At 40.4% G+C, this 27,450-nt stretch overlaps 1 protein-coding gene across 4 annotated transcripts in view; it reads left to right on the forward strand.

The window, feature by feature from the left end:
- BTBD7 (BTB domain containing 7) overlaps window positions 1-27,450 on the forward strand; it is a 112,890-nt gene that overhangs the window by 57,268 nt on the left and 28,172 nt on the right. Inside the window, exon 4 of one of the 4 annotated variants that reach the window (XM_010350549.3) lies at window positions 131-27,450. The exons of the other annotated variants lie outside the window; for them this stretch is intronic. Coding sequence (XP_010348851.1) covers window positions 131-207 — 77 coding nt within the window. The 3' untranslated portion in view covers window positions 208-27,450. The remainder of the gene's footprint in view (window positions 1-130) is intronic. 4 annotated transcript variants of the gene reach the window in all.

The raw sequence follows: 27,450 nt of genomic DNA on the forward strand, positions 1-27,450 counted from the left end.
AGTCCTGGAAATGGTGAGCAGCTCAAAAGTATATACACTTACAGATACTGATGTTTTGGATTTCCACAATGAAATTACACTCAGGGGTTACACAGTGAAAAAGCCAGCTTGCCTTCCATTTGTTGTACAGAAGAGACTACAGTCAGCAAGCCTGCCTGTGCAGCAGAGCTTTCAAACAGCTGTTTACTGCCTCTGTCTTACATATGAAAACCTATCCAAGGATAACTGGACATTTGAGGAAAGCTTCCAAATTGAGACAGAGATCAGAGCAAAAAGAACAAAGTCCTAGAGAAAACAGACAATGAAGGGAGCAGAAGAAAACTTCATAGAGTCAAAATATCCTTATATAAAATAACTTTTTATGTAATCAGTGAGACATAGTAGGATCCTATTAAAGTGAAAGCAGGAGCTCTTGGAAATAAGATAGCAGAAATGAAAGATGTAATGGAAGCATTGAAAGGTAAAGTTGAGGAAATCTAGAAAGTAAATAATAAAGAGATGAGGAGACAAGAAAACTAGAGTATTTCTCCTCTAACAAATAGTGGCTTTAGGAATATATACCAGTGAAAAGTGAAGAGAAGACAGTATCTAAGGAGTAATATAAGAAATATTTCCAAAACTAAAGGAATTTCTATATAAAAAGTTTCTTTTTCAGAACACTAGGGGAAAAGAGACAATTTTAAAATGTTGCAGAGAGGAGAAAAATTAGTTTTCATGTAAAGAAATAGGAATCAGATGGTATTGAAATTTTCAGTAGCAACAACTGAATACCACAATATACAGTGAAGTGGTGCCTTCCAAAAGCTGATAGAAAATTACTTTAAACACAAAATCTTATATTTAGCCAAATAGTCAATCAAATGTAAGGCTAAATAAAGGCATTTTTCAGTCATACCTCAAAAAACTGCCTGACTAGGGCTATTTCCCCTGCTTCCCATTCAGGCAGCTGCTAAGCACGTGTTCCACCAAATGAGGAAGCAAACCAAGAACAAAGAAGTGAAGAATCTAGAAAATGGAGTCAACATGGGAAGGAAGCAAAGGGAGATCCCAACCATCAGCCACGCAGTAGGTCTAGTAGGCATTCAGTCTAGCCCAGACCAGGACGGCGAAAGGCTCCAAGGAACGTGGTGTCCAGGAAGAAATAAATTACTTTCAATGTTTGAACATTAAATAGCAAATGACAAAGCTCTTTTGGTGCATTTATGAAGAATTAGCGATAGGTTAATAGAAAATGAAGCAAACAGAAAAAAAATGAATATTTTCAAGATAAATTTAACATTACATATGAAAGAATATATAATTTTAGTACACAGCATGCCTCAGTGGTAAGCACTAATTATAATGTAAACACTGAATATTGATTTAATAAAAATTGTAATATAGAGAGGTAAATACTAGAAGAAAGAGCTAAAGAATTGAGAGTAGTTACCTCTGGGGAGCAGAACTGGAATTGGAAAGGATGTAGGATAGGGTTTTTTGTTTGTTTGTTTTTTGTTTTTTAGGGTTAGCATTGTGTTACTACTAGACTTTTTAAATGATGAGCATATACTACTTTGATTACAAAATTAACTTTTAAAATATAAAGATACGATATCTGTGCCCATAAGAACCAGAGAGACCAAGAGAAGGCCACAGCCCTAAAGAACTGGAGACTATCATATCTTTGAGGGCTGTTAACTAATGAGCTCATGCTTATAACTTCAGTGTACAGAGGGCTGTTACTTATCTCCATTGGTCAACCTGTCAGCCTGTGAATGTGGTGGGGCTCAGAGATTATTAACTAGCCTTTTCCCAGGTTTGGAAGTCATGAAGCCGTAACTCCTACTAGCTCTTCTGACTCCAGGCCCAGGAATTTGGTCATGGTAGGAGAAGGGAGAAATGTGAGACCTAATTTCCAGGGATGAAGGTGTGAGACTTCAACTTGTAGGAGCCTCAGCTATGAGCCCGATTTGTTGCTGAACAACAAATCATTACCGCCGACTTGGGTTGGGGTAATGTGGGCTCAGCTAGGAGGTTTAAAACCATGGGGTCAGCGATCTGGGTCGCTCACTCAAACTTTGCTTCAGAGCACTTAGCCAGAGAACAGGGGCTTTGTACTGTTGCCGCCATTATTTCCTGATTAGATAGCATTCGTCATTTGACTTTTCTGACTGCCTGGTGTTAGGACCTTCTTCCTAGTATCACTGTGTAGGTCTTCCTAGAAGGCAGAGCCCACCTCCCAGGAGAAAAGCCTTAAAGGTCATGTACTTTCTTAAGCCTTTCTGGTCAGGGTTAGTGGTAGTGGTACAGAAAAGCAGGGACCGTAGAGAATTCTTTCTGGAAGCAGAGTGGGGCAGCAACATCTAGTGGAAAAGGAGAGAAGGCCATGGCAGTGGTGCCATTGATGATAGTCACCTTCCAGGGACAGAATGTGAGAGTTTTACTGGGTGGCCAGGTTCCCAGGGCAACTCAGGGTCTTCACGGCTTCCATGTAGTGGAGTCCTCATTCTGCAGCCCTCCTAAGTCCATGTTTACTGAGCTGGGTCTCAGCTTTTCCAACAACACTGTGGATTAACAGTGTCCTTTCAGATAAATTCCTTTTCTCTTTAAGCCAACTAGAGTTGTTTTCTGCTTTTGTAGTGTAAGAAGCCTGATTGGTTGCAGTACCTATTTAAAAGACTAGCATTTAAAATTCCAAAAGAGATGACTAGATTGGAAGAGTTTCAAAAGAAGGACCACATGTTTGATCACTTTGATTTTTTCATAATGACCTTAGCATATGCTGGGTAAACAACTCTGAAAATGTTGAGGAACAGCAAGAGTGTACCATTCATTGGTAATTTTTTGAGGAAAAGTTCATTGTTTAGGAGAACTATAGATTTACTCATGTACTTCAATCATCCTTATCATAAATACTGTTGACCTCAGAGCAGAATAGCCTAGAATTAGCACCAACATCTACATGCATATTTCCAGTGCAAGACATTTTACTGTAGACTTCAAACTGTAGATTTTGTTTTTTCATCTTGATCACAAATGCATAAATACTGTTGACCTCAGAGCAGAATAGCCTAGAATTAGCACCAACATCTACATGCATATTTCCAGTGCAAGACATTTCTCTATAGACTTCAAACTGTGGGTTTTGTTTTTTCATCTTGATCACAAATGCATAAATACTGTTGACCTCAGAGCAGAATAGCCTAGAATTAGCACCACCATCTACATGTATATTTCCAGTGCAAGACATTTTACTGTAGACTTCAAACTGTAGATTTTGTTTTTTCATGTTGATCACAAATGCATAAATACTGTCGACCTCAGAGCAAAATAGCCGAGAATTAGTACCAACACTTTTACCTTACAGTAAAGTAAGTGCAAGACATTTTACTGTAGATTTCAAACTGTAGGTTTTGTTTTTTCATCTTGATCACAAATGCATTTTTCAGTTTTACAATATGAAATTTATTTATAATTTTGGTTCTAAAATGGACTCTGTAATACATTTGCCCATATTTTTAGTCATAATGGATGTGATTATATTTTATTGAATTAAAAACCTAACAGAGAAGCAACTGAAAGCAATGACCTCATTTTTTCCCTTAGCAACTTGGTCGCTTTCCAAGAGTGTGTCGCTTGAAACAAATGCAAAATAGCAAAGACTTACTGTCCCCATTCGCTCATCCATTTTTCCCTCTCCCCAACCTCTGTTGTCTACATATTGACAGTCTTCCCTCTGTCTCAGTTCTGTTGAGCTGGCATTTTATTTTACTTCTGTCTGTAATTGTTTCCCCTGAAGCAAATTTCTGAGTGTACTTCCTAGAGAAGAATGGGGCTGAGCTAAAGACCATTATTGACAGATCAGAGTAGTAAATGCAGGTTTCAGTTAAGCATGCAACACAAATGAAAAGTTAATCTCAGTTTCATGAATGGCAGTTCAAGTGACTCTGAAGTTGCTGTAGATCTCTAATCATAATAAAATATAGCATTTGAAAAATATTACTAAAAATTATGAGTAGAACTCTGAAGTATATTATGTAGGCCAGGCACAGTGTCTCATGCCTGTAATTCCAGCAGTTGGGGTGGCTGAGGCCAGTGGTTTGCTTGAGTCCAGGAGTTCAAGATCAGCCAGGACAAAATTGTAAGACCCCTGTCTCTACACACACACAAAAATTAAAAAATAAAAAATAGACCAGGCACAGTGGCTGACACCTGTAATCCCAGTACTTTGGGAGGCTGAGATGGGCAGATCACATGAGTCTAGGAGTATGAGACCAGCCTGGACAACATGGTGAAACCCTGTCTCCACAAAAAATACAAAAATTAGCTGAGTGTGGTGGCTCACACCTGTAGTCCATAGTAGGTGTGAGCCTACACACGTGTGTAGGCTCACACCTACTCAGGAGGCTGAGATAGGAGGACCTCTTGAGCCCACGAGGTAAGTCTGCAATAAACCAAGACCATGCCACTGCACTGCAGCCAGGGTAACAAGAGTGAGACCCTGTCTCAAAAACAAAAAGTTAAAAATTAAAAAACAAAATATAATATTTAATTACATATTTGTTTTAAAACTTAAATCATTTTTTATATAGACTACAAACTCTTTGCCTCTTACCCTCTGTTCTCACTTTTCATTTGGGGTATCTTTGTCTTTTATCATTAAATGTCCAAATTCTAACCTTTAAGAGTGAACTCACATGCTACTTTCCTTGTTTTGCTTAGCCATTCCAAGTCTAAAGTGCTTTCTACATCCTGAGAATTTCTAAAACACTTTTTATTGTTCTTAGGGTTTTATATCTTCTAACTAGTTTTGAAATTACCTAGGTACTTGTCTCATTTCTTCTGTCACCTAGTGTGTTATATTCTCCCTAAGTTGTATATCAAAATCTTGGTCATTTTTTAATAACCTAAGAAACTAGCACACTGCTTTGCTCTTAGTATACTGTCAGCTACATATTTTGAATTATTTTTAATACCTTTGAAAGCTGAGTAACCTTTTCTTTAAAAAAACGGTGGGTAGGAGATAGTAGGGGCTGTAATAAATTGTATCCCTAGGAGTTGCAAACAAAGTGAAAGCACTTAACCCCAGTATAGGAACAAAATATAAAGTATTATTTATAAAAGTTTAGATATGGTCTAAATGATATAATTCTCTACCATTCAATTCATGGTTTAAGTTTAATATTTGAAAACCTGTCTCATCAACTGTTTACTTGTCAGTTCATTGATTTAAAATAGAGTATCAGTTGAATTTAGAAAATTCTCCAAAGCCAGTTTAATGCTGTTAATCTTTTGAAGCCAAAAAGAAGTTTAATCCAGAGGCAGTCTTTCCTTCTGCACTAATTTATAATTTAGATCAAAGAACTAATTACATATCTAAAATTTAATAAAAATTTATAGTAATAATGAGATTATGGTAAATTATATAACTCAGAATGTTAAGGTAACTTGAAAATTCTTAATCTAAATTAAGCATCTTTTTACTTCTTACTTGTGGATTTATTAAGGGAAAATAAATTTTAAGGAGTTGCTAGTATTCGTCTATTGAAAGCAGAATGTTATTTACCCTTATTTGTATGCTTAAAAGACATTGTATTGGCCTGGTGCAGTGGCTCCTGCCTGTAATCCCAGCACTTTCGGAGGCTGAAGCAGGCAGATCACTTAAGGCCAGGAGTTTGAGACCAACCTAACAAACGTAGTGAAACCCCATCTCTACTAAAAATGCAAAAATTAGCCAGGCATGGTGGCGCACACCTGTAATCCCAGTTACTCTGGTAGCTGAGGCATGAGAACTGCTTGAACCGGGACGCAGAGATTACGTTGAGCTGAGATGGTGCTATATACTTCAGCCTGGGTGACAGAGCAAGAGACTCTGTCTCAAAACCAAACCAAAACAGTGTATATAAATAAATATTATTTATTATAATTTTTAAAATGTAAACATGTATCAAGTCCTTTGTAGCTATAACAAGAAATGTTACCTCTCAAATATTCACTGTTCATCTGTAGTAGAATCCATTAAATGTCTAAATTTATTTTTATTTAAAATAATGCAGAATTTGGCTGGGCACGGTGGCTCACTCCTGTAATCCCAACACTTTGGGAGGCCATGGTGGGCGGATAACTTGAGCTCAGGAGTTCAAGACAAGCCTGGCAACATGGCAAAGCCACATCTCTTAAAAAAAAAATTAGCCAGGTGTGGTGGCATGTGCTTATAGTCTCAGCTCCTCAGGAGGCTGAGGTGGGAGGATAGCTTGAGCCCCAGAGGCAGAGGTTTCAGTGAGCTGAGATTGTACCACTTCCAACCTGGGTGACAGAGCCAGACCATGTCTCAAAACAAACAAACAACAACAACAAAAATTATACAAAGTTTAGTTAGAAGCTTTCTCAACAAACAAGTCCTTTTCTCTAATAATAAAATTCGAAGGATGAAGGGAAAAGGCAAAATATCAGACTTTGTAAACTTACGGCAGCACGTTTGCTTTGAATTATTGAGATATATGTTCTTCACTACACCTTGCACGTATCACCATTTATATATGACTTTCAAAGTAAAATACAGTAATTAACATCAATCAAGGCCAGGTATGGTGCCTTCTGCCACCAAGGAATGCAAAATGAATGGAGGCTAAGATATAAGTGATTTGTTACAAGGAAATAAGACTGAGGAGGAGGGGTTTACTCACTAAAGAGGGAAAATGACAGAAGGAAGGAAGAACCTTTGCATTGTACAAATATCCTGGCTTTTCAAACTCACAATTGAGATAGAGTTGAAGCTTTTGTCTTAAAACCAAGCATAGGCCGGGCACAGTGGCTCACGCCTGTCATCCCAGCACTTTGGGAGGCCAAAGCGGGCAGATCACGAGACCAGGAGTTTAAAAAGAGCCTGGCCAACATGGTGAAACCCCGTCTCTACTAAAAGTATAAAAATTAGCTAGGTGTGATAGTGGGCGCCTGTAGTCCCAGCAACTCAGGACGCTGAGGCAGAAGAATTGCTTGAACCTGGGAGGCAGAGGTTGCAGTGAGCTGAGACTACACCACTGTACTCCAGCCTGGGCAACAGAGCAAGACTCCGTCTCAAAAAAAATAAAACAAGCATTGGTCTTATCTCCTTAAATATCCAGAGGAAGACTGTCACCAGATGTAAGAATTTTGTTTACCTCTAGTTGTAGAAGTGAAAAACTATTTCAAGAATGAAGATAGATTGATAATATTACTTTGCTGTTACTGTGTGAAAAGCACTGTATTAAGCCTTTTTTATGGAATCCTGCACTTAATCTTTACAGTAACTTGTTTGGTAACTGCTATCATGCTTCCGTAATAGAAATGAGGTAACAAATCCTAAATTGCTACCTCTCCAAGGCTACTTCAGCAGATCAAAAGATGAACTTCAAGAATGTATTGAGCACATACTCTACACTCAGTAACCAAGCTTCATGTATACTTTGTACTTCAGCAGACTTTAGATAATACACTTGGTAACATTCATAATAAACCATGTCCTGTAACAACTCTGTGGTAAAACTTTACATCTGAATTAATTCCTTTCAAAAACAGTTCATGCTCATTGCTGGGGGAAAAAAGAAATGATACAGAAACATAGCAGAAAGTGAATTTTCACCTACTACCAATGCTTTTTCCAAATCCTTATTAGTGACTTACTGTGAACAGTTTGATGGTTTTTTCCTTTCAAATTGTTATATGTGTATGCATACCTGTGTGTGTATTTGACGTACATATCTTATTCTGTTGTAATAGCATCACACTATATTACTGGTTTTTTCATATGTAATAAACCTTTCATATGTCGGGAAAATGTTTATGTCAGTATATAGTTTACTTTTAATAAGTGATATTTTTTAAGTTACTGTCTAAAAATATAATAGTTGCACTAATGTCCAGCTAGTCAGATAACACAGGTAATACTTAAAGTGTTTAAAAACCATAAAGTCTCACTCTTGTGATAACTGCTGTCAACAAAAACTACCTTTTGGAGCTGGGTGCAGTGGCTCACACCTGTAATCCCAGCATTTTGGGAAGCCGAGGCGGGTAGATCACCTGAGGTCGGGAGTTTGAGACCAGCCTGACCAACATAGAGAAACCCCGTCTCTATTAAAAATACAAAACTAGCCAGGCATGGTGATCCATGCCTGTAACCCCAGCTACTCTGGAGACTGAGTCAGGAGAATCTGTTGAACCCGGGAGGTAGAGGTTGTGGTGAGCTGAGATTGAGTCATTGCACTCCAGCCTGGGCAACAAGAGCAAAACTCCATCTCAAAAAAAAAAAAAAAAAAAAAAAAAGTACCTTTTGGTCTAGGTGAGGTAGCTCATGCCTGTAATCCCACCACTTTGGGAGGCTGAGGTGAGTGGATCACTTGAGTCCAGGAGTTTGAGACCAGCCTGGGCAACATGGTAAAACTCTCTCTACTGAAAAATACAAAAATTAGGGCACAGTGGCTCTTGCCTGTAATCCTAGTTTTTTAGGAGGCCGAGGCAGGCAGATCGCTTGACTCCAGGAGTTTGAGATCAGCATGGATAACATGGTGAAACCTCATCTCTACAAAAAATAAAAAATAAAATAAAATAAAATAAAGAAATTAGCCAGGCATACTGGCGCACACCTGTTGTCCCAGCTATTCAGGAAGCTGAGGTGGGAGGATCACCTGAGCCCAAGAGGTGGAGGTTGCGGTAAGCTGAGACTGTGTCACTGCACTCCAGCCTGAGTGACAGAGTAAGACCCTGTCTCAAAAACAAAAACAAAAATTAGCTGGGCATGGTGGTGGATGCCTATAATCCCCGCTACTCAGATGGCCAAGATGAGAGGATTGCTTGAGTCCACTGAGGTCGAGGCTACAGTGAACTGTGATTGTACTGCTGTGTTTCAGCCTGGATGACAGAACAAGATGTTTTAAAAACAAAAGTGTTGGGATTATGGGCGTGAGCCACCACACCCAGCCAAAAGGTACGTTATTATAAGTATCTTCAAAGGACCGAGTCTTGGTTCAGAGTATACATATGATGGGACTGCTAAAACTCTCAGTGAATATAAACTGTCCAGAAACTGCTTGGCTTCAACCGTTTTTTCATATATTTGGTCTCTATTGTAAATTAACATGGGCTGGCCTTATTAAATATGTCTCCACAAGGGGATTATTTGATACAGTAAAAGAATTTGAGCTCTGATTCTTTGCACTAAAACATTTTTATTATATCTCATAGTTATTGACATGTTTATGTTTATAAAATTCTGATAAATGTTATTTATACATGTCATGAAATTTAAGGGTGAAATATACATACATCTAAAAGTAGTGCCAAAAAAATCAAAATACATTTGTACGCTTAAATTTCTTTGTTTCTAGCAATATTCATTTTCAACCGTAATAGCCTTTTCTGAAGTGATTTGTTTGTTTTTTGTATAAGGTTTGTTTTTTTTTGTTTTTTTTTTTTTGAGGCGGAGTTTCGCTCTTGTTACCCAGGCTGGAGTGCAATGGCGCGATCTCGGCTCACCGCAACCTCCGCCTCCTGGGTTCAGGCAATTTTCTCCTGCCTCAGCCTCCTGAGTAGCTGCGATTACAGGCATGTGCCACCATGCCCAGCTAATTTTTTGTATTTTTAGTAGAGACGGGGTTTCACCATGTTGACCAGGATGGTCTCGATCTCTCGACCTCGTGATCCACCCGCCTCGGCCTCCCAAAGTGCTGGGATTACAGGCTTGAGCCACCGCGTCCGGCTTGTATAAGGTTTTCATTGTCAATGTTCCTTTCTAATTGAAGGTTACATTGCTTACATTGAAGAACAATGCTGAACTTTGAAACTAATTCACTAAAATATCTCTGGAAAATACATGGGCATTACCTTGTTTTTCTAAATTTTTTGATATCTGAGCTTGTATCTAATGAGCAGTCAGAAATTTTTCTAAGCTAAACTGCGTGATTAGTGGTTATTCTTATGCCTCATCTTAAACCCTAGATTGATAGTTTTTGTTTATAAGTGTGAACACTAAAAATACTAAGAAGCTAAAGTCTTCAGTGGTGTGAGCACCACCTTTAAATTTTGATATGAAATTTTTTAGAGGCAGTATATTAAATAAAATAGATGGATACAGTGTTATAAATCTGATCATCACATTGGGTCTATCTAGTTGAGAGAATAGCTGCTGTCCTAGTTTTCAAGCAAATAAAGGTAAAAATGGGACATTATTGGGGCTAAAAATGATATAGCCTATCAACTCAAATAAGCCCCTTGTTACAGAATTAGCACCGTGATTCCTGTTCTCATTTAACAAACATTTATTGAGCTCTTACTGTGTGCCAGACTCTGAGATTAAAGTAATGAAAATGATAGTCCACCAGCCTAGCCAACATGGTGAAACCCTGTCTCCACAAAAAATACAAAAATTAGCTGGGTGTGGTGTTCGGCCCCTGTAATCCCAGCTGCTAGGGAGGCCGAGGCAGGAGAATCACTTGAACCCAGGAAGCAGAGGTTGCAGTGAGCTGCAGTTATGCCACTGCACTCCATCCTAGGCAACAGAGCAAGACTCTGTCTCAAAAAGGAAAAAGAAAATGATAGTCCAGTGTTAAGTACCAATAGGCAGTTACAGCATGAGTGCCCTAATGGAACAAAGCACTGGATACTGGGGGAGTACCTAGGAGGAAAAGAAGCCCCAGACCCCAATGTGGAAGGGGAGGACAGGAGGACATTATCAAAATTTCCCAGATAATGAGTAGGAGTTAAGTAAAGACTAGAGATGAAAGGGAGCATTATCAGGCAGCAGGAACTGGCCTAGAGATAAATGAGGGCTAGGCATTTTTGGCTGGAGAGGCTGGAGTTGCAAAGATAAGAGAGGTGTGGCAAGAAGTGAGGCAAACAGGCAAACAGGGCTGTATGATAAAGAATTCATTATGCTAAACTGAGACAATCAGCTTTATCCTGACTCTCTTAAATCTTACGGCCTGATGACATTTGTGTTTCTGAAAGCTCTCTGGCTGCAACATACAAAGACTGTAAGAAATGTACTAGAAATAGTGGGAGTTTTTAAAGTATATAACATTCTGCTGTAAGTAGATGAAATCTATAAATTGTATATCAAAATTACTAATTCTTTTTAAAAGCTTTATACTCTAGTCATTTATTCGACAGAAATTGTGGAGCACCTGTTCTTTATCAGGCACTGTGTCAAGCACTTTACTCACATCCTCTATGGTAGGTTTTTCCTCCATTTACAGCCAAATGGAGATTAAAAATACTGTCTTGGCCACCATGTGTGGCCAAGACTATTAAAAGAGACAGAAACTTGAAATATATGCTTCTCTGTGGATAAATAGTCATGTACCACATAATGATGTTTCGGTCAACAGCAGACCACATGTACAGTGGTGTTCCTGTAAGGTATAAAATACTTACTTTTGGCCAGGCGCAGTGGCTCAATGCCTGTAATCCAAGCACTTTGGGAGGCTGAGGCAGGTGGATCGCCTGAGGTCAGGAGTTTGAGACCAGCCTGGCCAACATGGTGAAACCCCATTTCTACTAAAAATTCAAAGATTCGCCAGGTGTGGTGGTAGGCTCCTATAATCCTAGCTACTCAGGAGGCTGAGGCAGGAGAATTGCTTGAACCTAGGAGGCAGAGGTTGCAGTGAGCTGAGATGGTGCCATTGCACTCCAGCCTAGAGGACAAGAGTGAGCCTTCGTCTCAAAATAAAAAAAAAAAGAATGTACTTTCACTGTACCTTTTTAATGTTTAAATGTATCTAGATGAACAAATAGTTACCATTGCATTACCATGTTACAGCTAGAAAGTATTAAGGCCAAGATTTAAATCCTGGTCCTTGTCATTCCAGAGCTGTTCTTCCCCAGGATGGGGAAGAGGGATATGATCTCTGAGAAGAAATCATCTATGAAGTATACTGTTTTGAAGGGTACACATGATCATAATTTTATGAAAAACTTTTTTTTTTTTTTTTCTGATTCAGAGTTTCGTTCTTGTTGCCCAGACTGGAGTGCAATGGTGTGATCTCAGCTCACTGCAACCTCCGCCTCCTGGGTTCAAGCGATTCTCCTGCCTCAATCTCCCAAGTAGCTGGGGTTACAGGCACCTGCCACCACACCCGGCCAATTTTTTGTATTTTTAGTAGAGATGAGGTTTCACCGTGTTGGCCAGGCTGGTCTCAAACTCCACCCGCCTCAGCCTCCCAGAGTGCTGGAATTTACAGGTGCGAGCCATGATACCCAGCTGGAAAACATAATTACATGGCTGTACCCCAAAAGCTTTGGTTTTTCCCTTCATTGATATTCTCAATCCCATTATAATAATTTACTCTTCATTACTAGTGGGATATGGTCTAAAGATAGTAAACAAAGTACAGATATAAATGGCTAGCTTTTAGTTTTAGATAAAGAGGTGTGAGCACTGAGTTTTTCACCTACTGAGTAGGAGGATTGTTTTTATTTAACATCTTACTAAATCTATGACAGGAAATTACACATTTGGGTTGTCACTGTTTCTGTTCTCATTACAGGTCTTTGATTTGCTTCTGCTCTCTTCAGACTACGCTCCCTCCCTTCCCCCTTGCACACCCTGCAAATCCTGTGTTTGCTTTGGTAGTAGAATACATCAATACAGTGGGTACCTTTATTATAGTAATAGCTATCATTCATTTAACATTTACCCTAAGGTAAGGAATGGACTAAGGGTTGTGTGTAATTTAATCCTCAAAGCAACCCCATAGGGTAGATGGTATTAGCCACATTTTTTTTTTTTTTTTTTTTTTTTTTTGAGATAGGGTTTCACTCCTGTTTCCCAGGCTGGAGTGCAATGGAGAGATCTCAGCTCACCACAGCCTCCACCTTCCGGGTTCACACAATTCTGCCTCAGCCTCCCGAGTAGCTGGAATTACAGGCATGTACCACCACGCCCAGCTAATTTTGTATTTTTAGTAGAAATGGGGTTTCTCTATGTTGGTCAGGCTGGTCTCGAACTCCCATCTTCAGATGGTCTGCCTGCTTCAGCCTCCCAAAGTGTTGGTATTACAGTCCTGGCCCTAGCCACATTTTTCAGATAAGGAAACAGGCAAAATTTTCACACGTCACACAGCTAAAGAGAGTTGGAATTGGGTTTCTAGTCAGTCCAACTCTAGTGGTATATCCTTTATCTCTTTTCCAGCAAGATACCTGCATATAAGAATTTGTTCAATTTCAGAGAATTCAGGCATCCTGTAGGTCCCAGAGTTAGCCTCCCCTGCATCATAGTAGAGGGCTTTATGTGGTATCTTTTTGCAGAGAACTGACATCCCCATGAATGCTTTCCCTTTGTTATGCTGTTCTCATTACCCCCAACACACACACTTAAATGTAAACATTTTAAATGCCATATTAGATAACACTAATTTATGAAGTAAACATTAAAGAAATGTCAATCTAGTCAATTAAGTAGCTTAAGAATTACTAATTTGGGCCTGGCACGGTGGCTCATACCTTTAATTCCAGCACCTTTGGAGGCCAAGGCAGTCAGATCACCTGAGGTCATGAGTTCAAGACCAGCTTGGCCAATATGGTGAAACCCCGTCTACTAAAAATACAAAAATTCTTTGAGCGTGGTGGTGCATGCCTGTAATCCCACCTACTTGGGAAGCTGAGGTGAGAGATTTGCTTGAACCTGGAAAATGGAGGTTGCAGTGAGCTGAGATGATGCCACTGCACTCCAGCCTGAACAAGAGTGAGATTCCGTCTCAAAAAAAAAAGACGTGTGTGTGTGTGTGTGTGTGTGTGTGTGTGTGTGTGTGTGTTTCATGGCTTGAAATAAATCATTGTGCTTTTGCCGCCTCTACTAAGTTAGTAAAGTTATTCCCTAAAAGTTTTCAGCTGCTTTTCCATCTTTGTCTGCTTTTGTCTTACACACAACTTGTCAGAATCTGTAAGAAGAAAGAATATAAACATTGTGTACCTATCACACACAAGCACCATGAATCTCAGTGATTGCTACTTTCTCATTAGAAAGGATTAATGTTCTCCAGGTAGGCATTCTTCTCATTTCCTTTCCAATAGTCACTTGGTTTTATAGTCAGTGATTAATTTTTTTACAGAGCACTAAGGGAAGGAACTCCTGGCAGCTTCCATAGCCTGGTGGTACTTTTTAAAAATTTAACTTGTAATAGGTTATACATACACATGGAACAGAATTCAGCAGGATATTCAGTGAAGAGTCCCATGCCCTTCCAGCTTTGTTCCCCAGCCACTTGGTTGCCCTTGACAGATTGCCTCAACAGATCCCTGTGTACCCTTCCAGATAATCCAGATTGTCTCAGAACATATCCTAAAATGTATTGAAAGAGAACATAAAAAGATATTTAGATTGGAAGTATAGTATTAGTAATGCCTAACTGACATTTAGCTCTTGCAGGAAAGTCTTATAAATTTTTTTTGAGGAAAGGTCTTGCTCTGTTGCCCAGGCTGGTGTGTTGCAGTAGCATGACCACAGCTCACTACAACCTTGACCTCCCAAGCACAATCAATTCTCCCACCTCAGCTTCCCAAGTAGCTGGGACTACAGGCATATGCCACTGTGCTTGGCTAATTTTAAAATTTGTTTTTAGAGACAAGGTCTCACTGTGTTGCCCAGGCTGGTTTTAGACTCCTGGGCTCAAGAGTTATGCCCCCGTCTAAGCCTCCCAAAGCACTGGGATTACATGAATGAGCCACCATGCATGGCCAAGACTATTAAAATGGACAGAGACTTGAAAGATACACTTCTTTGTGGGTAAATGGTCATGTACCACATAATGGTGATTCAGTCAACAGCAGACCACATGTACAACAGTGGTCCTATAAGGTCATATAATATGTACTTTCACAGTACCTTTTTAATGTTTAAATGTGTTTCAGTGAACAAATGCTTACCATTGCATTACAGCTGCCTACAGCATTCAATACAGTGACATACTGTACAGGTTTGTAGCCTATGAGTAGTGGAGTATATACCATGTAGCCTACGTGTGTAATAGGCCTTATACCATCTAGGTTTGTATATGTACACTCTGTTTGCACAATGTATGTATACAAACATACACTGTGTTGATGATTAAATTGCTTAACAATGCTTTTCTCGGATCATATTCCTGTTAAGTGACCATTTTTAAGCAACTTTAAGACTTATGCCTTTTTACCTAACAAGGACAATCAAATTCCAAATATTAGCTACAAGGATATGAGACACAAAACACAGAAAAGTTCAACTTTTAAAAAATTCTTGCCAAACTATAATGCATCCTTGCCTGAAATGTAAATTATATTCTTCCTACTCTTCAGAGAAGTGGTAAAGTTAGGTGTGTTCTGAGAAAAGAAAACGGAAGTAGATAAAAGGAATAGGGGTTACAAAGAGCAAACTAAAGTGATTAGGATTGTCCAGTCTGTCAGAAAGGATATTGCTGAGGTGGTCATAAATACATTGCAACAAGGAGACCCTAAGGTGAACCCTAATGATCTCCATTTCCTGGTATTCACACAGTAGAGGGTGATATATAGGTTCTACCCCTTGCCATTCTCTCTCCACCTGAGAATTTAGATAGCCCCCCATTGTGTACTCATAGCCTTTTGTACACCCCTTTCGTAGTACTTACTACATAGAGGTGAGATTGCCTACTTCCTCTTCTACCTCTTCAGTACATTGTTAGCTTCTTGAGATAAAGAGCTTTATTAGTTATCATTGGATCCCTCACATATAGTACAGAGCCTGCACAAAGCTCAATAATTTCATTTTAAATGGAAGTCTAGAAAGGTAACCTGGAATCCAGGGCTGCATGGCCCATGGGTTTGACCAAAATCTAGAGTGGCAATTAAAAATGACATTACTTCTTGTAGACCAGTGTTAAGACTGGAGATTTTTGTATTTGTTTTCTTAGCCTGGGTTCCTTCCAAAAAAGTAAAGCTTAATATGAGGACTTGTATGCAAATAGTTTATTTTGGGAAATTCTACCAGAGAATAGGAGTGAGTGACTGAAGAGAGAAATGGAATGAGAGCAAGCCAATACAAGTATGTATTCTGAACTGATCACTGCTGTGGTCAGTAGGGTATAATTGTACTGGAACTCACTAATGAGCCACATAGAATGTACTTCAGGATTGTCTACCAGAGGGAAAAAAGAGGGGACATTTACCTACCAGCTTCCATCCCTCCATTGGAAAAGTGTTTCCTATAGGGTGTTCACTCTCTTGCATCTCATGGTTTGTATATGGACAGGTGCCTAACAGATTCCCAGAGGTGCTGACTCCAAGGATCAGAATTTCCACAGCAGAAAACAAAGGATGCAAAGGTATGGCTGAGGCAGGGTGCTGTAATTGGGCTGAAAAGCAGAGAGATTGTGAGGTGGGCACAAGAGTTGTTTAATGTAGTCTACTTCTTGCATCACTCAGATCAGTTTGTATGCTCCATTATCACCGAATCTTCAAGATGGTGGCGAGTCACACCTCTGCAAAAGACTCAAATCAGGGAAGAGGATGGGATTAGTCACAGGCTAGCTGCTACAGCTGGCTGGAAGTTTTATCTGATATTCTCATCATAACTCATCCAGGTTCAATCAGGGAAGCTGAGCAACTCTAACTTACAGGATAAGGGAATTATTCTAGGAATTGGACCTTAAACAATTGTAGAAGAAACTAGGGAAGTGAGTACAAAAGGGAGAATAGGATCTAGAGGAGTTACCAGCTAGTCAACCTGAGAAGCCAAGCACATCCAGCCACCAGAGTGGTACTGCAGAGGGCAAGCTCATGGGGAATGGCTATTGTGTCTGGGTTTGCAGCCACGCATCTGGGGGTGAGCACAGGGCCAGTGTTGGTCAGCAAGGCTACAGTGAAAAGAGCTGGACACAGAGCAGAGGAAAAACTAGGGCCCCGTGGCACCTCTGCAACTAGCAGTCACCACATCTAGCTTCAGTGACTTTTAGAGAATAATGGACACTGCCTCATGTCTGACTTCCAAATTTCACACATCTTTAGCCAACTCTTAACTTGGAACCATAGAGGGATGGAGATGGTGGGGAAACAATTCTCAGTGTAGTGTCCTTGTTCCCCACCCAAACTAGATTTTCATCATTCTTTGCCTACTTCAGTAGGCCTAGGCAGCCTACCAGGTGTGATCCAGACCTTGATCCCAGAGGTATTTGAGCTCTTAGTTTCTTTATCAGTAGTTGCTACAATCACTAGGTCTCTGTTATTCCCTCAGTAAAGAAGCACCCGAAGATGCTGCAGTGAATCCCCTGGGTTCTGAATGAACTGCTATTGTATTGCCACAGACCTTGCGCCCTGATCCAGCACAGTCAAGATCCACTTCTACAAGTGTACCTTCAGGACCTGCCAGTGCACATAGGCAGGTCTTATAAATCTTTGGGAGTCTACACTCTTTACTCCCAGAACAGAGACTATATTTTCCCAATCAGACTGTGCTGGGAGCATGCTCCTCATTATTGGTTTGGAGATAGAGAGGGCAGGAACATATCTTAAAAGAGGAAAAGAATTATCGTTTCAGGTACCTGCAGGGTCTCCAGCTGAAAGAGGCTGCTGCTCTCTAGAAAGGAGTTGGGGAAGCTGCTTCTCCTAGCCCAGAAAATTGAGGTAAATCTTGGGGTTTAATATTCTCAGCTAAGCCACCCAAATATCCCCATTCCGGCTTTCTGTGTCCAAGTGTTCCTACCAGGACCAGATTGTATCATAGAACACTTGTCAAGGCTTTCATTTATATCTCCTAGGTAGTTCTGATATCCTTAAAATTAAATCTTGAGCCTGAATTTTGGCAGTCTGCCCTGCAGCTGCAAGAAACAGGGTCTTTTAAGACACTGACCTGAAAGTCTTCAGACTTTGAAGAATGCCTAGATTAAGAGTTGGCTAACCTGAGCCTATCATTCTCTTTGTTCATGGTTCTAAAGCTGTTAATGCAGGCAGCTTCTAAGCCTTATAGTCACTAATGTTTCCATTCCATTCAAGTGCCACCATGATTGGTGATCTGATACTTTACCTTCCACATATACCTCATTTTAATCTGTTCCTGGTATTGTCATGCTACTATATGCAGGGGTTATCACCATGCCACCTACCTGTAGGAATGGGATAGGATACCTTTTGCCATTTGGTCAGTGAGTAAACTAAATCTAGAATCTCCTTCAAGAACATTGTTTTCTAGGGCCATTTCTGTTACTAGCTGTCTTTGCTGGGTGTCTTCTCCCATTTCCCGCAATCCCTGCTGAAAGCACAGCCCAAATCATAGGCTTACATGCAGATCACTTATTAAGTATCCCATGAACAGGAGTGAGGGGGAGCAGTACAAGATTGGGTCATGGAGCTGGTTAGCACTGCAGGCACCTGGATTTAGACTCTTCTTCACAATTGTCCTCCTGAGAAATAGTAGAGAGGAGCATTCATTCAACCAGCTCAGAGTCACAGCATCTAAGGACCAACAGCGGAGAACACTGAGACACAGGTTGATTTGTCTTCTCACCCTTGTAGCTGACTCTCATTTTTTGCTTTGGATCAGGAATTCCTGGTTGCCTTTTAAAAATAGATTTGTAGGTATGATGTGATGATAATGCTGTTTTAGAAAACTTAAACCTTTCAGCAGTGTGCTCTGTATGCGTTGGAATCCTGGATGGAGGGAGACAGTAGGAAGCTTTTCAGTAATTGGTATGTGAGATGCTAAGGATTTGAGCAAAGGTGGTGTTACAGTAGGAATGGTAGAGAGGCTAGTTGAAGGGTGTTCTGAAGGACGAATCTGTAGTTTACAGATTGTAAACATCGACTGGCTAAATAATGAGGTCAAAGGAGGGCAGAAAGGCAGAATAGAAATTTAAGATTTCTGGCTAGAAAAGATTTCTGGGATATTGTATAGTTACATTACTCCCCAATTTCCAGCATAATCCTTAGAACTTTGATGGATTCTTTCGGCTGACATGAGAAAATAAGACAAGATGTAGTTTTCTTTGTTTTGTTTTGTTTTGAGATGGGGTCTCATTCTGTCATTCAAGCTAGAGTACAGTGGCGTGATCTTGGCTCACTGCAACCTCTAACTCCCAGACTCAAGCAATCCTCCCACCTCAGCCTCCTGAGTAGCTGGGACTACAGGCATGCACCACTACACCCAGCTAATTTTTGTATTTTTGTAGAGATGGGGTTTTGCCATATTGCCCAGGCTGGTCTCAAACTCCTGATCCCAAACCATCTATCCATCTTGGCCTCCGAAAATGCTGGGATTATAGGTGTGAGCAACCGCACCCAGACAGGACGTGTTTTAATCTGGCAGAGGCTAAGTGAGAGAGTCAAGAATTAGTGATATAGCTGCCTGAGTTTAAAACTCATGGTCTTTTACTTCCTGCCACACTCATTTCCTTTATTCCTTAATTCCTGTTCTCAGGATTCAGAATCAGTTACATACTGGTTAGTAAGAAAGAATTGAAGCAACTTTTCTTTCAATCCTGTTTGTACTTCAAGTCTTATTTCTAATTCTGGTGCCTCTGAAGAGTCAGCATGCCAAGTCTAAGGCCAGCTCTGCTCTAAACTTATGACCTTGTTTTATGTTGTATGGCAAGCTGTAATCTCCCTGTTCCTTTCTCCTTTCCCCCTTGCCTGTTCCTCCTTCCTCTTTCCACTCCAACCGCAATGTGAATCTGGAAGCTGTTATACATGTCCTGATGGACATGAGCCATTGAAAATGTTTCCCAGAGGTATTGGTGAAACAAGTAGGTGGCATTCTAGGAATAATAAATAAGGGGGAAACAAAGACAGATCCTGACACTGTATTAGAACTGTCAACACTGAGGCTTTTTTTAGTTACCAAAGGAACAAACATGAAGAGAAGAAACAAAAATTGGTAATGAAAACAGAAAGTGATCCTATTTAACATACAGCAGTATAGTCATTTGTGTTACTGAATTTCAAATTTATTTGTTAGCTCTTTTTGTCTCAGCCTTGGTCATTCATTCATATTGGTTATGTGGCTCAACTTTTTGAGGGAAGGTATTTTTGCCTACAGTAAGATTAGAAAGAAAATATCCTGGTAAAAGACAATAGAGGAAAGGATTAAATAAATTGGAGATGGATCTGTAAAAGTGTGGTTATCACACAAGCAACAGAAATTTCAAGAAGTTGACTTTGTACTACCAGCCAGCCTCCCAACAGCATCATTGAAACTCTGCCTGAGCATAATGTATTGGTACCTCTTATCTGTTAAATGCCTTGGCTACAGGTGGAATTTTTCTGTTACGAGGAAATTGTTAATAAAAGCTTTTTTTTTTTTTTTTTTTTTTTTTTGAGACAGCGTCTTGCTCTGTTGCCCAGGCTGGAGTGCAGAGGTGTGATCTCGGCTCACTGTAACCTCTGCCTCCCTGATTCAATTCTCCTACCTCAGCCTCCTGAGTAGGTGGGACTACAGGTGCCCGCCATCATGCTCAGCTAATGTTTGTATTTTTAGTAGAGATAGGGTTTCACCATGTTGGCCAGGCTGATCTCCAACTCCTGACTTCAGGTGATCTACCCACCACAGCATGAGCCACTATGCCTGTCCAAAAAGTTTTATTAACAGCTGGGCGTGGTGGTGGGTGCCTGTAATCCCAGCACTTTGAGAGTCTGAGGTGGACAGATCACCTGAGGTTGACAGATCACCTGAGGTCAGGAGTTTGAGACCAACCTGGCCAACATGACAAAACCCCGTGTCTATTAAAAATACAAAAAAATTAGCCAGTCATGGTGGCAGGCACATGTAATCTCAGCTACTCAAGAGGCTAAGGCTAGAGAATCACTTGAACCCAGATGGCTGAGGTTGCAGTGAGCCGGGATCACCCCACTATACTCCAGCCTGGGCAACAAAAGTGAAACTCTATCTAAAAAAAAATTAAAATAAAAGCTTTTGTGTTCATTTAAAAAGCTAAATGGGGGCCGGGCACGGTGGCTCACGCCTGTAATCCCAGCACTTTGGAAGGCGGAGGCGGTGGATCACGAGGTCAAGAGATCGAGACCATCCTGGTCCACATGGTGAAACCCCGTCTCTACTAAAAATACAAAAAATTAGCTGGGCATGGTGGTACGTGCCTGTAATCCCAGCTACTCAGGAGGCTGAGGCAGGAGAACTACCTGAACCCAGGAGGCGGAGGTTGTGGTGAGCCAAGATCGCGCCGTTGCACTCCAGCCTGGGTAACAAGAACGAAACTCCGTCTCAAAAAAAAAGCTAAATGGTTTTTAGTCAACCACTGCTGTGTAACAACCAGCTTGAGAACTTCAGTGGTGTAACATTTATTTCTCAAAAGGGTTAGGTGGGGCATTTGTGCTTCAGTTTGCAGCAGCTGGGGCCTCTCTGGTTGCCACTGTGGGTCAGCAGGGGTGGCTCTGTTCCCAGTGCTGCTCATTCTCCTCCTGGTTCCAACAAGCTAGTCACAGCATGTTCTTCACATGGTAGGAGGCAAGAAGGCAAGCCCAGTTCCCAAAAGTGGGAATGGACTCTAGACAGAGCAGTACTGTTCAAAGTATGTCGGCAGTGACTGAGATAGTTACAGAAATTCACAGTAACCATTTAGAAACTTTAAACAATGGCCACAATATTCAAGCAGTATTTTTGCCAAATTTTACTAAAGTATTGGTCCACGACACATTGGAAATTTTAAAAGGAAGAAAAAACCATAGCATGACTTGCAATAGTTTGTGAAGTGCTGAGAGAAAATACATGACATTCTGCTCCCTAGAACTGAATCCCTGTGCTGCTCATAAGTAAGCATTCTGATCTGTGTGTGTGTCTTAGGTTTGTGTTAGGATCTCTTTGTCACCAAGAGTCTGACCATCTCTGAGTGTGCTGATGGTTTTGGATCTACAGGACTTGTCCAGAATTTACCAAGGATGTGGCACCATGTGAAACCTCTCAGCACCCACTTGTTGGCCTTTACCTGCCAACATACCTTCTGCCTTGCTGCTGTGTTTACATTTTCATTCCAATGTTGATAACCCTGACAAAGTCGTATTATCACTAATTGAAATCCTTTACCATCATATGAAAACATTAATTTTGACATCATAAGTCTCTTTATACCAACATTCCAGTTTTTTACTTGTCTTCCTTTTACATTTTTTAGTTAATATCACCATGTTTGATATGTTTGTAAGGTGCTTTCTGTTCATGAGAAAAGTAGTTCTAAGTAAGTAGGTTCTAATGAGCATTGATTAGTAAAAGTCCTAAGTTAGGGCCGGGTGCGGTGGCCCACACCTGTAATCCTAGCAGTTTGGGAGGCTGAGGTGGGTGGTTTATCTGACTTCAGGAGTTCAAGACCAGCCTGGCCAACATGGTGAAACCTCATCTCTATAAAATACAAAAAATTAGCTGGACGTGATGGTGGGGGCCTGTAATCCCAGCTATTCGGGCAGCTGAGGCAAGAGAATCACTTGAACCTGGGAGATGGTGGTTGCAGTGAGCTGAGATCGCACCACTGCACTCCATCCTGGACAGCTGAGTGAAACTTCATCTCAAAAAAAAAAAAAAAAAAAAAAAAAAAAAAAAAAAAAGTCCTAAAAAGGAGGAAGGAGGAACTTTTGGGAGGGGAAGGAATAATATGTTTACGTAGGACTTGTCTTCTTCCTAGCTGTATAACCTTGGGTAACATATTTAATCTTTGTGAGTCTTAGTTTTCTCATCTATAAAATGGAGATAATAATAATGGTAATAATAATACAACCTTCTTTGAGAAGAAGTGCTAAAATTAAATATTCTAAAGTAAGCAATTAGCACAGAGCCTGGTACCTATACCTAATAAATTTTCAAGAATGTTAGCTATTGTTTGCTTTTAGTTAATTACTAGGTGCCAGACATTATAGAATTAGGTAAGATGGAACCTTTACCAAAAAGGAGCTTAGTCTGATGGAAGAGTCAGACATGTTATATATATAAGAAAGATGTAGTAGTATGAGAGTTTTGTGCTGTTACAGACAAAAACAGGGTAGAGAAACTTAGGTAGGAGGAACACCCGACCTAAGGCTTTGAGGAGCAGGATCAAAGTAGGCTCGTAAAAGAGGCAGTATCTAAGCTGAGACTTAAACATGCAGAGGAGTTAAGAAAAGAGTTAGCAACATTTCAGAAAAGTGGAACAACATACACAAAAGCCTGGAGGTATGAGCGTTTGGTGGAATTCTGGGTAATTGGAAGGGATGCAGTATGACTGGGGTGTAGAGTATGTGCAGGGATGGGGCTGGGGAGTAGGTAGGTGCCAGATCCTTAAGGGAGATGTAGCTTGGACTTTATCTTGAAATTTGTGGCATAAGCTGTTGAATAATTTGCTAAAGAGGCATATATAATTTACATTTTAAAAGATCATCTGGCAACAGTACAGAGAGCAGATTAGAAGGGGAAAGACTGGAGGTGGGAATTTTTTTAAAGGCTGTTTCAATAATGCAGGGGGAAAGTATCAGGTTCTGTAAAGGAGATGGTATAAATTCAATGGAGAGTCTGTGGAGGGGTTGGCTTTAAAAGAAGAATGAACTGCCTCTGGTGATAGATTGGATATGGGCTTCCGGAGAAGGACCCAATAATAGTACTCAGATCTCTGGCTTTGGTGACTGAGGAGAACCAGATTTCCCAGAGAAAGTGAATTGACTTTGGCATTTAAGATGTCTGTTCAAAATCCATGTGAAAATAAGATGTGACTGGGAGTCAGCTCAGGCTTGGAGTCATCAACTGGGAAGTCAGTAAAATGAGGTGAAGGCATTGGGACAAGTGACATCGCCAGGCAGTGAAAAGAGCTGGGTATTCATGGTACTCGGCTTAGGTACTCCAGACTGCTTGAACAAACGTAAAGTGTCAAGAGTATGGTCTCATTTAAATCCCTTAACAACTCTGTGATGTAAGAAACAGTCTCAGCTTTGCAGATGAGAACATTTCAGACTCTTAAAAGTTAAGTGATTTGCCCAAAGTGATTTTGCTACTGAGTGGCAGAGCTAGGATTTCGAATCCAATCTGTCTGATTGTAAAGCCCTTTTTTTCCCTATTGTATCCTACTTCTTTGTGAACCTCAGCAGTTTAAATAGCTGTGATCATTGAACCTTATTTTTCTTTACCTGTTCCAGCACCCTGGTTTAGTAGGATTGTGACACATCATTTTAAATAACCAGCTTTTCACTCATTTCCCCTGCTTCACTCCCAAACACATCTATGAGATTGCCCGTCCTATCAGATTGACGCATCCCAGTCAATTCTATTCCAACATCCACTTTAAAACAACAGACCAATGGAAGTCCTCCACTCACCACTAAATGAGGTCTGTCCTTCTCAGCTTGGCATTCAAGGCTCAAAGGCTCATCATAAAATGAAGACTGTTGAAACCTTTTCCATATTTCCAACTTCTCATCAGCACGTATTCATGCCTTTGGGTGTCATCTATATGTGGATATAAATGCAGTGGTCTCATTGTGTTCCTTATACTATTTTATTATAGTGCTTATTATTTTAGTGCTTAGAGTAAATCTTTTTTATTTGCCCTGTATCATCTTTATAAAAATGGTTTTGTCTTTGTGATGGAATCAACTTGGATGTCTTCTGACCTTAGTTCCCTTTCCAGCATAAGGGTTCATTATACTCTGTCCCTAATGTGACGAGCCAGCCTCTGCTCTGACACTTTCTAGAGGGATCCTTTTTTTGAGGGGAGAAGAGGATGGAAATTCTAATTGTTAGAAACTTCTTATCATTGAGTCAAAGCCTCCCTTCTTTTAACATCTATTTGTTTCCTAGGAGCAACAGATCAGTGAGTTATTTCTCCTCTGCCTCATGAACAGGCATTTAAACACAGCTTTTATGTCTCGCCTCAGGTTTCTCTTACATAACCCAAATAATCTCTTGCTTGGAGCTTTTCTCCTGTGATAACTGGCAAACTTTACTCTCCACTATTCCCTTGCCCTCCTGAGAATCTTGCAGTTTGGTCAGTGCTCATCCAAAGCACAGGGCATAAAACAGCACAGCACTCCACAGAAAGCAGTACAACATTAGTTCTTTGATTACGGCTTGATGATTGTACCTGAAAAGCCTGAGAGTGCTTCAGATCTATAGCAGATGTGTCACATTTTGCATTCATTCCGTTAAAAAAAAAAAAAAAAAAAAACCCAGATATTATTTTGTATAGTTCCATTTAAGCCAACCATCATCTGCTGTGCAGTTGATTTTCTTTAAATGCAGAACCAATTCTCCTAGTTATATTTCAACTTCATTTTGATTGTTTTTTTTTTTTTTTTTGAGATGGAGTCTCACTCTGTCGCCCACACTGGAGTGCAGCGGCGCTATCTCAGCCCACTGCAACCTCTGCTTCCTAGGTTGAAGTGATTCTCCTGCCTCAACCTCCCAAATAGCTGGGATTACAAGCATGTGACACCACACCCAGCTGATTTTCCTATTTTTAGTAGAGACAGGGTTTCACCATGTTGGCCAAGCTGGTCTCAAACTCCTGACCTCAGGTGATCCACCCACCTCGGCCTTCCAAAGTGCTGGGATTACAGGCACGCACCAGCGTGCCCGGTCCCAAGTTCCTGGTGAAAATGTCAAACACCAACTTCCCACTCCACCCATCAAGTTAATCAGTGCTATTTATGAATGGTTCTGTTAACCACTGTTCTGTCTTCCCATCTCCTGTCTCTTCGTCTTATCTGCAGAGATCTCATTTGTACATACAACACATTTTTATTTAGCACAGGTTTAGCACATGTGCAAGAAGGTGCTAGGAATGAATTGAAGATAGTAGTTGCTATCTTGTGGTGCTAATAGTTTAGCAGCATCATGAAGTATTTTCTAAATGCTTTATGGAAATCAAGTTACACAGTTATCTATGATATTTCTCCTTACCTGGTACCATATCAGAAAAGGGAATGAGTGATTACTTTTTGTAGATTCCATATTGCTACTCATTATCTTCTGTCACTTAAAATTGGGATTCACTCCTTTTGTCTTTACACCTTTCATGGTTTCACAGTTAGCTTTGAATTTTAGAAGTCTCTGGAGTTCATTTGTGCCCTTTTTGTGTAGCCATATTTTTGGTGGTGTTTATTTTTTTATTTTTATTTTTTGAGATGGAGTCTCACTTTGTTGCCCAGGCTGGATTGTAGTGGCATGATCTTGGCTCAGTACTACCTATGCCTTTCAAGTTCAAATGATCCTCCCGCCTCAGCCTCTTGACTAGCTGGGATTACAGGTGCCCACCACCACGCCCAGCTAATTTTTATATTTTTAGTAGAGACTGGGTTTCACCATGCTGGCCAGACTGGTCTCAAACCCTCAATTTCAGGTGATCCACCTGCCTCAGCCTCCCAAAGTGCTGAGATTACAGCTGTGAACCACAGCACCCAGCTTAGTGGTTATATTTAAACACCTGTTTTTCCTTTTCACATTATCAGGATTGTTTTTTGTTTTATAGTAAACTTAACAAAAAATTTCTGTTCACGCATAGCCATTTTCACTCCCCTCATCTTTGTCATTCAGATTTTTACTTATATTTTCAAATGATCTTTCCTAAAGAGGAGAATTGAGTCTCTTTAGGTTTTCTTTTCTTTCTTGAGTTCTTAAAATGCCATAGTTGATTTCTCCAGGATCCTGGTCCTTTTCACTTCCTTCTTTTTAAGTTTGCCAGAATTAAGCTCAGATGAACATAAAACTTTGACATTTTGTCTGTTCTTTTTCTTCTTCTTCTTCTTCTTCTTTTTTGAGACAGAGTCTCACTCTGTTGCCAGGCTGGAGTGCAGTGGCATGATCTCAGTTCACTGCAACCTCCGCCTCGTGGCTGAAGCAATTCTCAGCCTCCCAAGTGGCTGGGACTATAGCACACATCACCACGCCCAGCTAACTTTTGTTTTTTTAGTAAAGACAGGGTTTCACCATGTTAACCGGGATAGTTCCAAACTCCCTACCTCAGGTGATCCGCCCACCTCAGCTCCCAAAGTGCTAGGATTACAGGTATGAGCCACCACACCTGGCCCATGGTTTATCTATTTTCTGAGGGATTAAACTGTCAACAGTGCAGCGTGTTATGTTTTCATACAAAGAGCATCTGCATAGTCGGCAACCCGCCTACCTTATTCTGAGGTGTGCGTTCTCTCATCAGTCAGGTGTCATCCACATTCTTCTTCTAGCTAGTCTCCACCACTGTGGCCTTTTTGCCTGCTCTTCTTTCCCCTTTGGTCCATTGCCTTCCTCTATACTGTCTTACTCACATTATTGGATTTGCACATGGATGTTTGTTATCTTGAACTTGGGAGGATTCTCTGCCTTTTTCTGTAGATGCATCTCTGTAAGGCAGCAGATTTTCTATAGATGCCATAGTCTATTGTTTACCCATCCCACCAAGTCTTGGCAATTTTCATGAGATTTTATTTCTCTCCTTTAGTTCTTTTTTACTATTGTGACTTTTAAATATAGTGCCGAGCACACTAATGTTCAATAAGTAATATTTATGATTAATCTCAAGAAGTATTTGCCTTCTC

The sequence above is a fragment of the Saimiri boliviensis genome, chromosome 2, assembly GCF_048565385.1.
Source record: "Saimiri boliviensis isolate mSaiBol1 chromosome 2, mSaiBol1.pri, whole genome shotgun sequence".
Lineage (NCBI taxonomy): Eukaryota > Metazoa > Chordata > Mammalia > Primates > Cebidae > Saimiri > Saimiri boliviensis.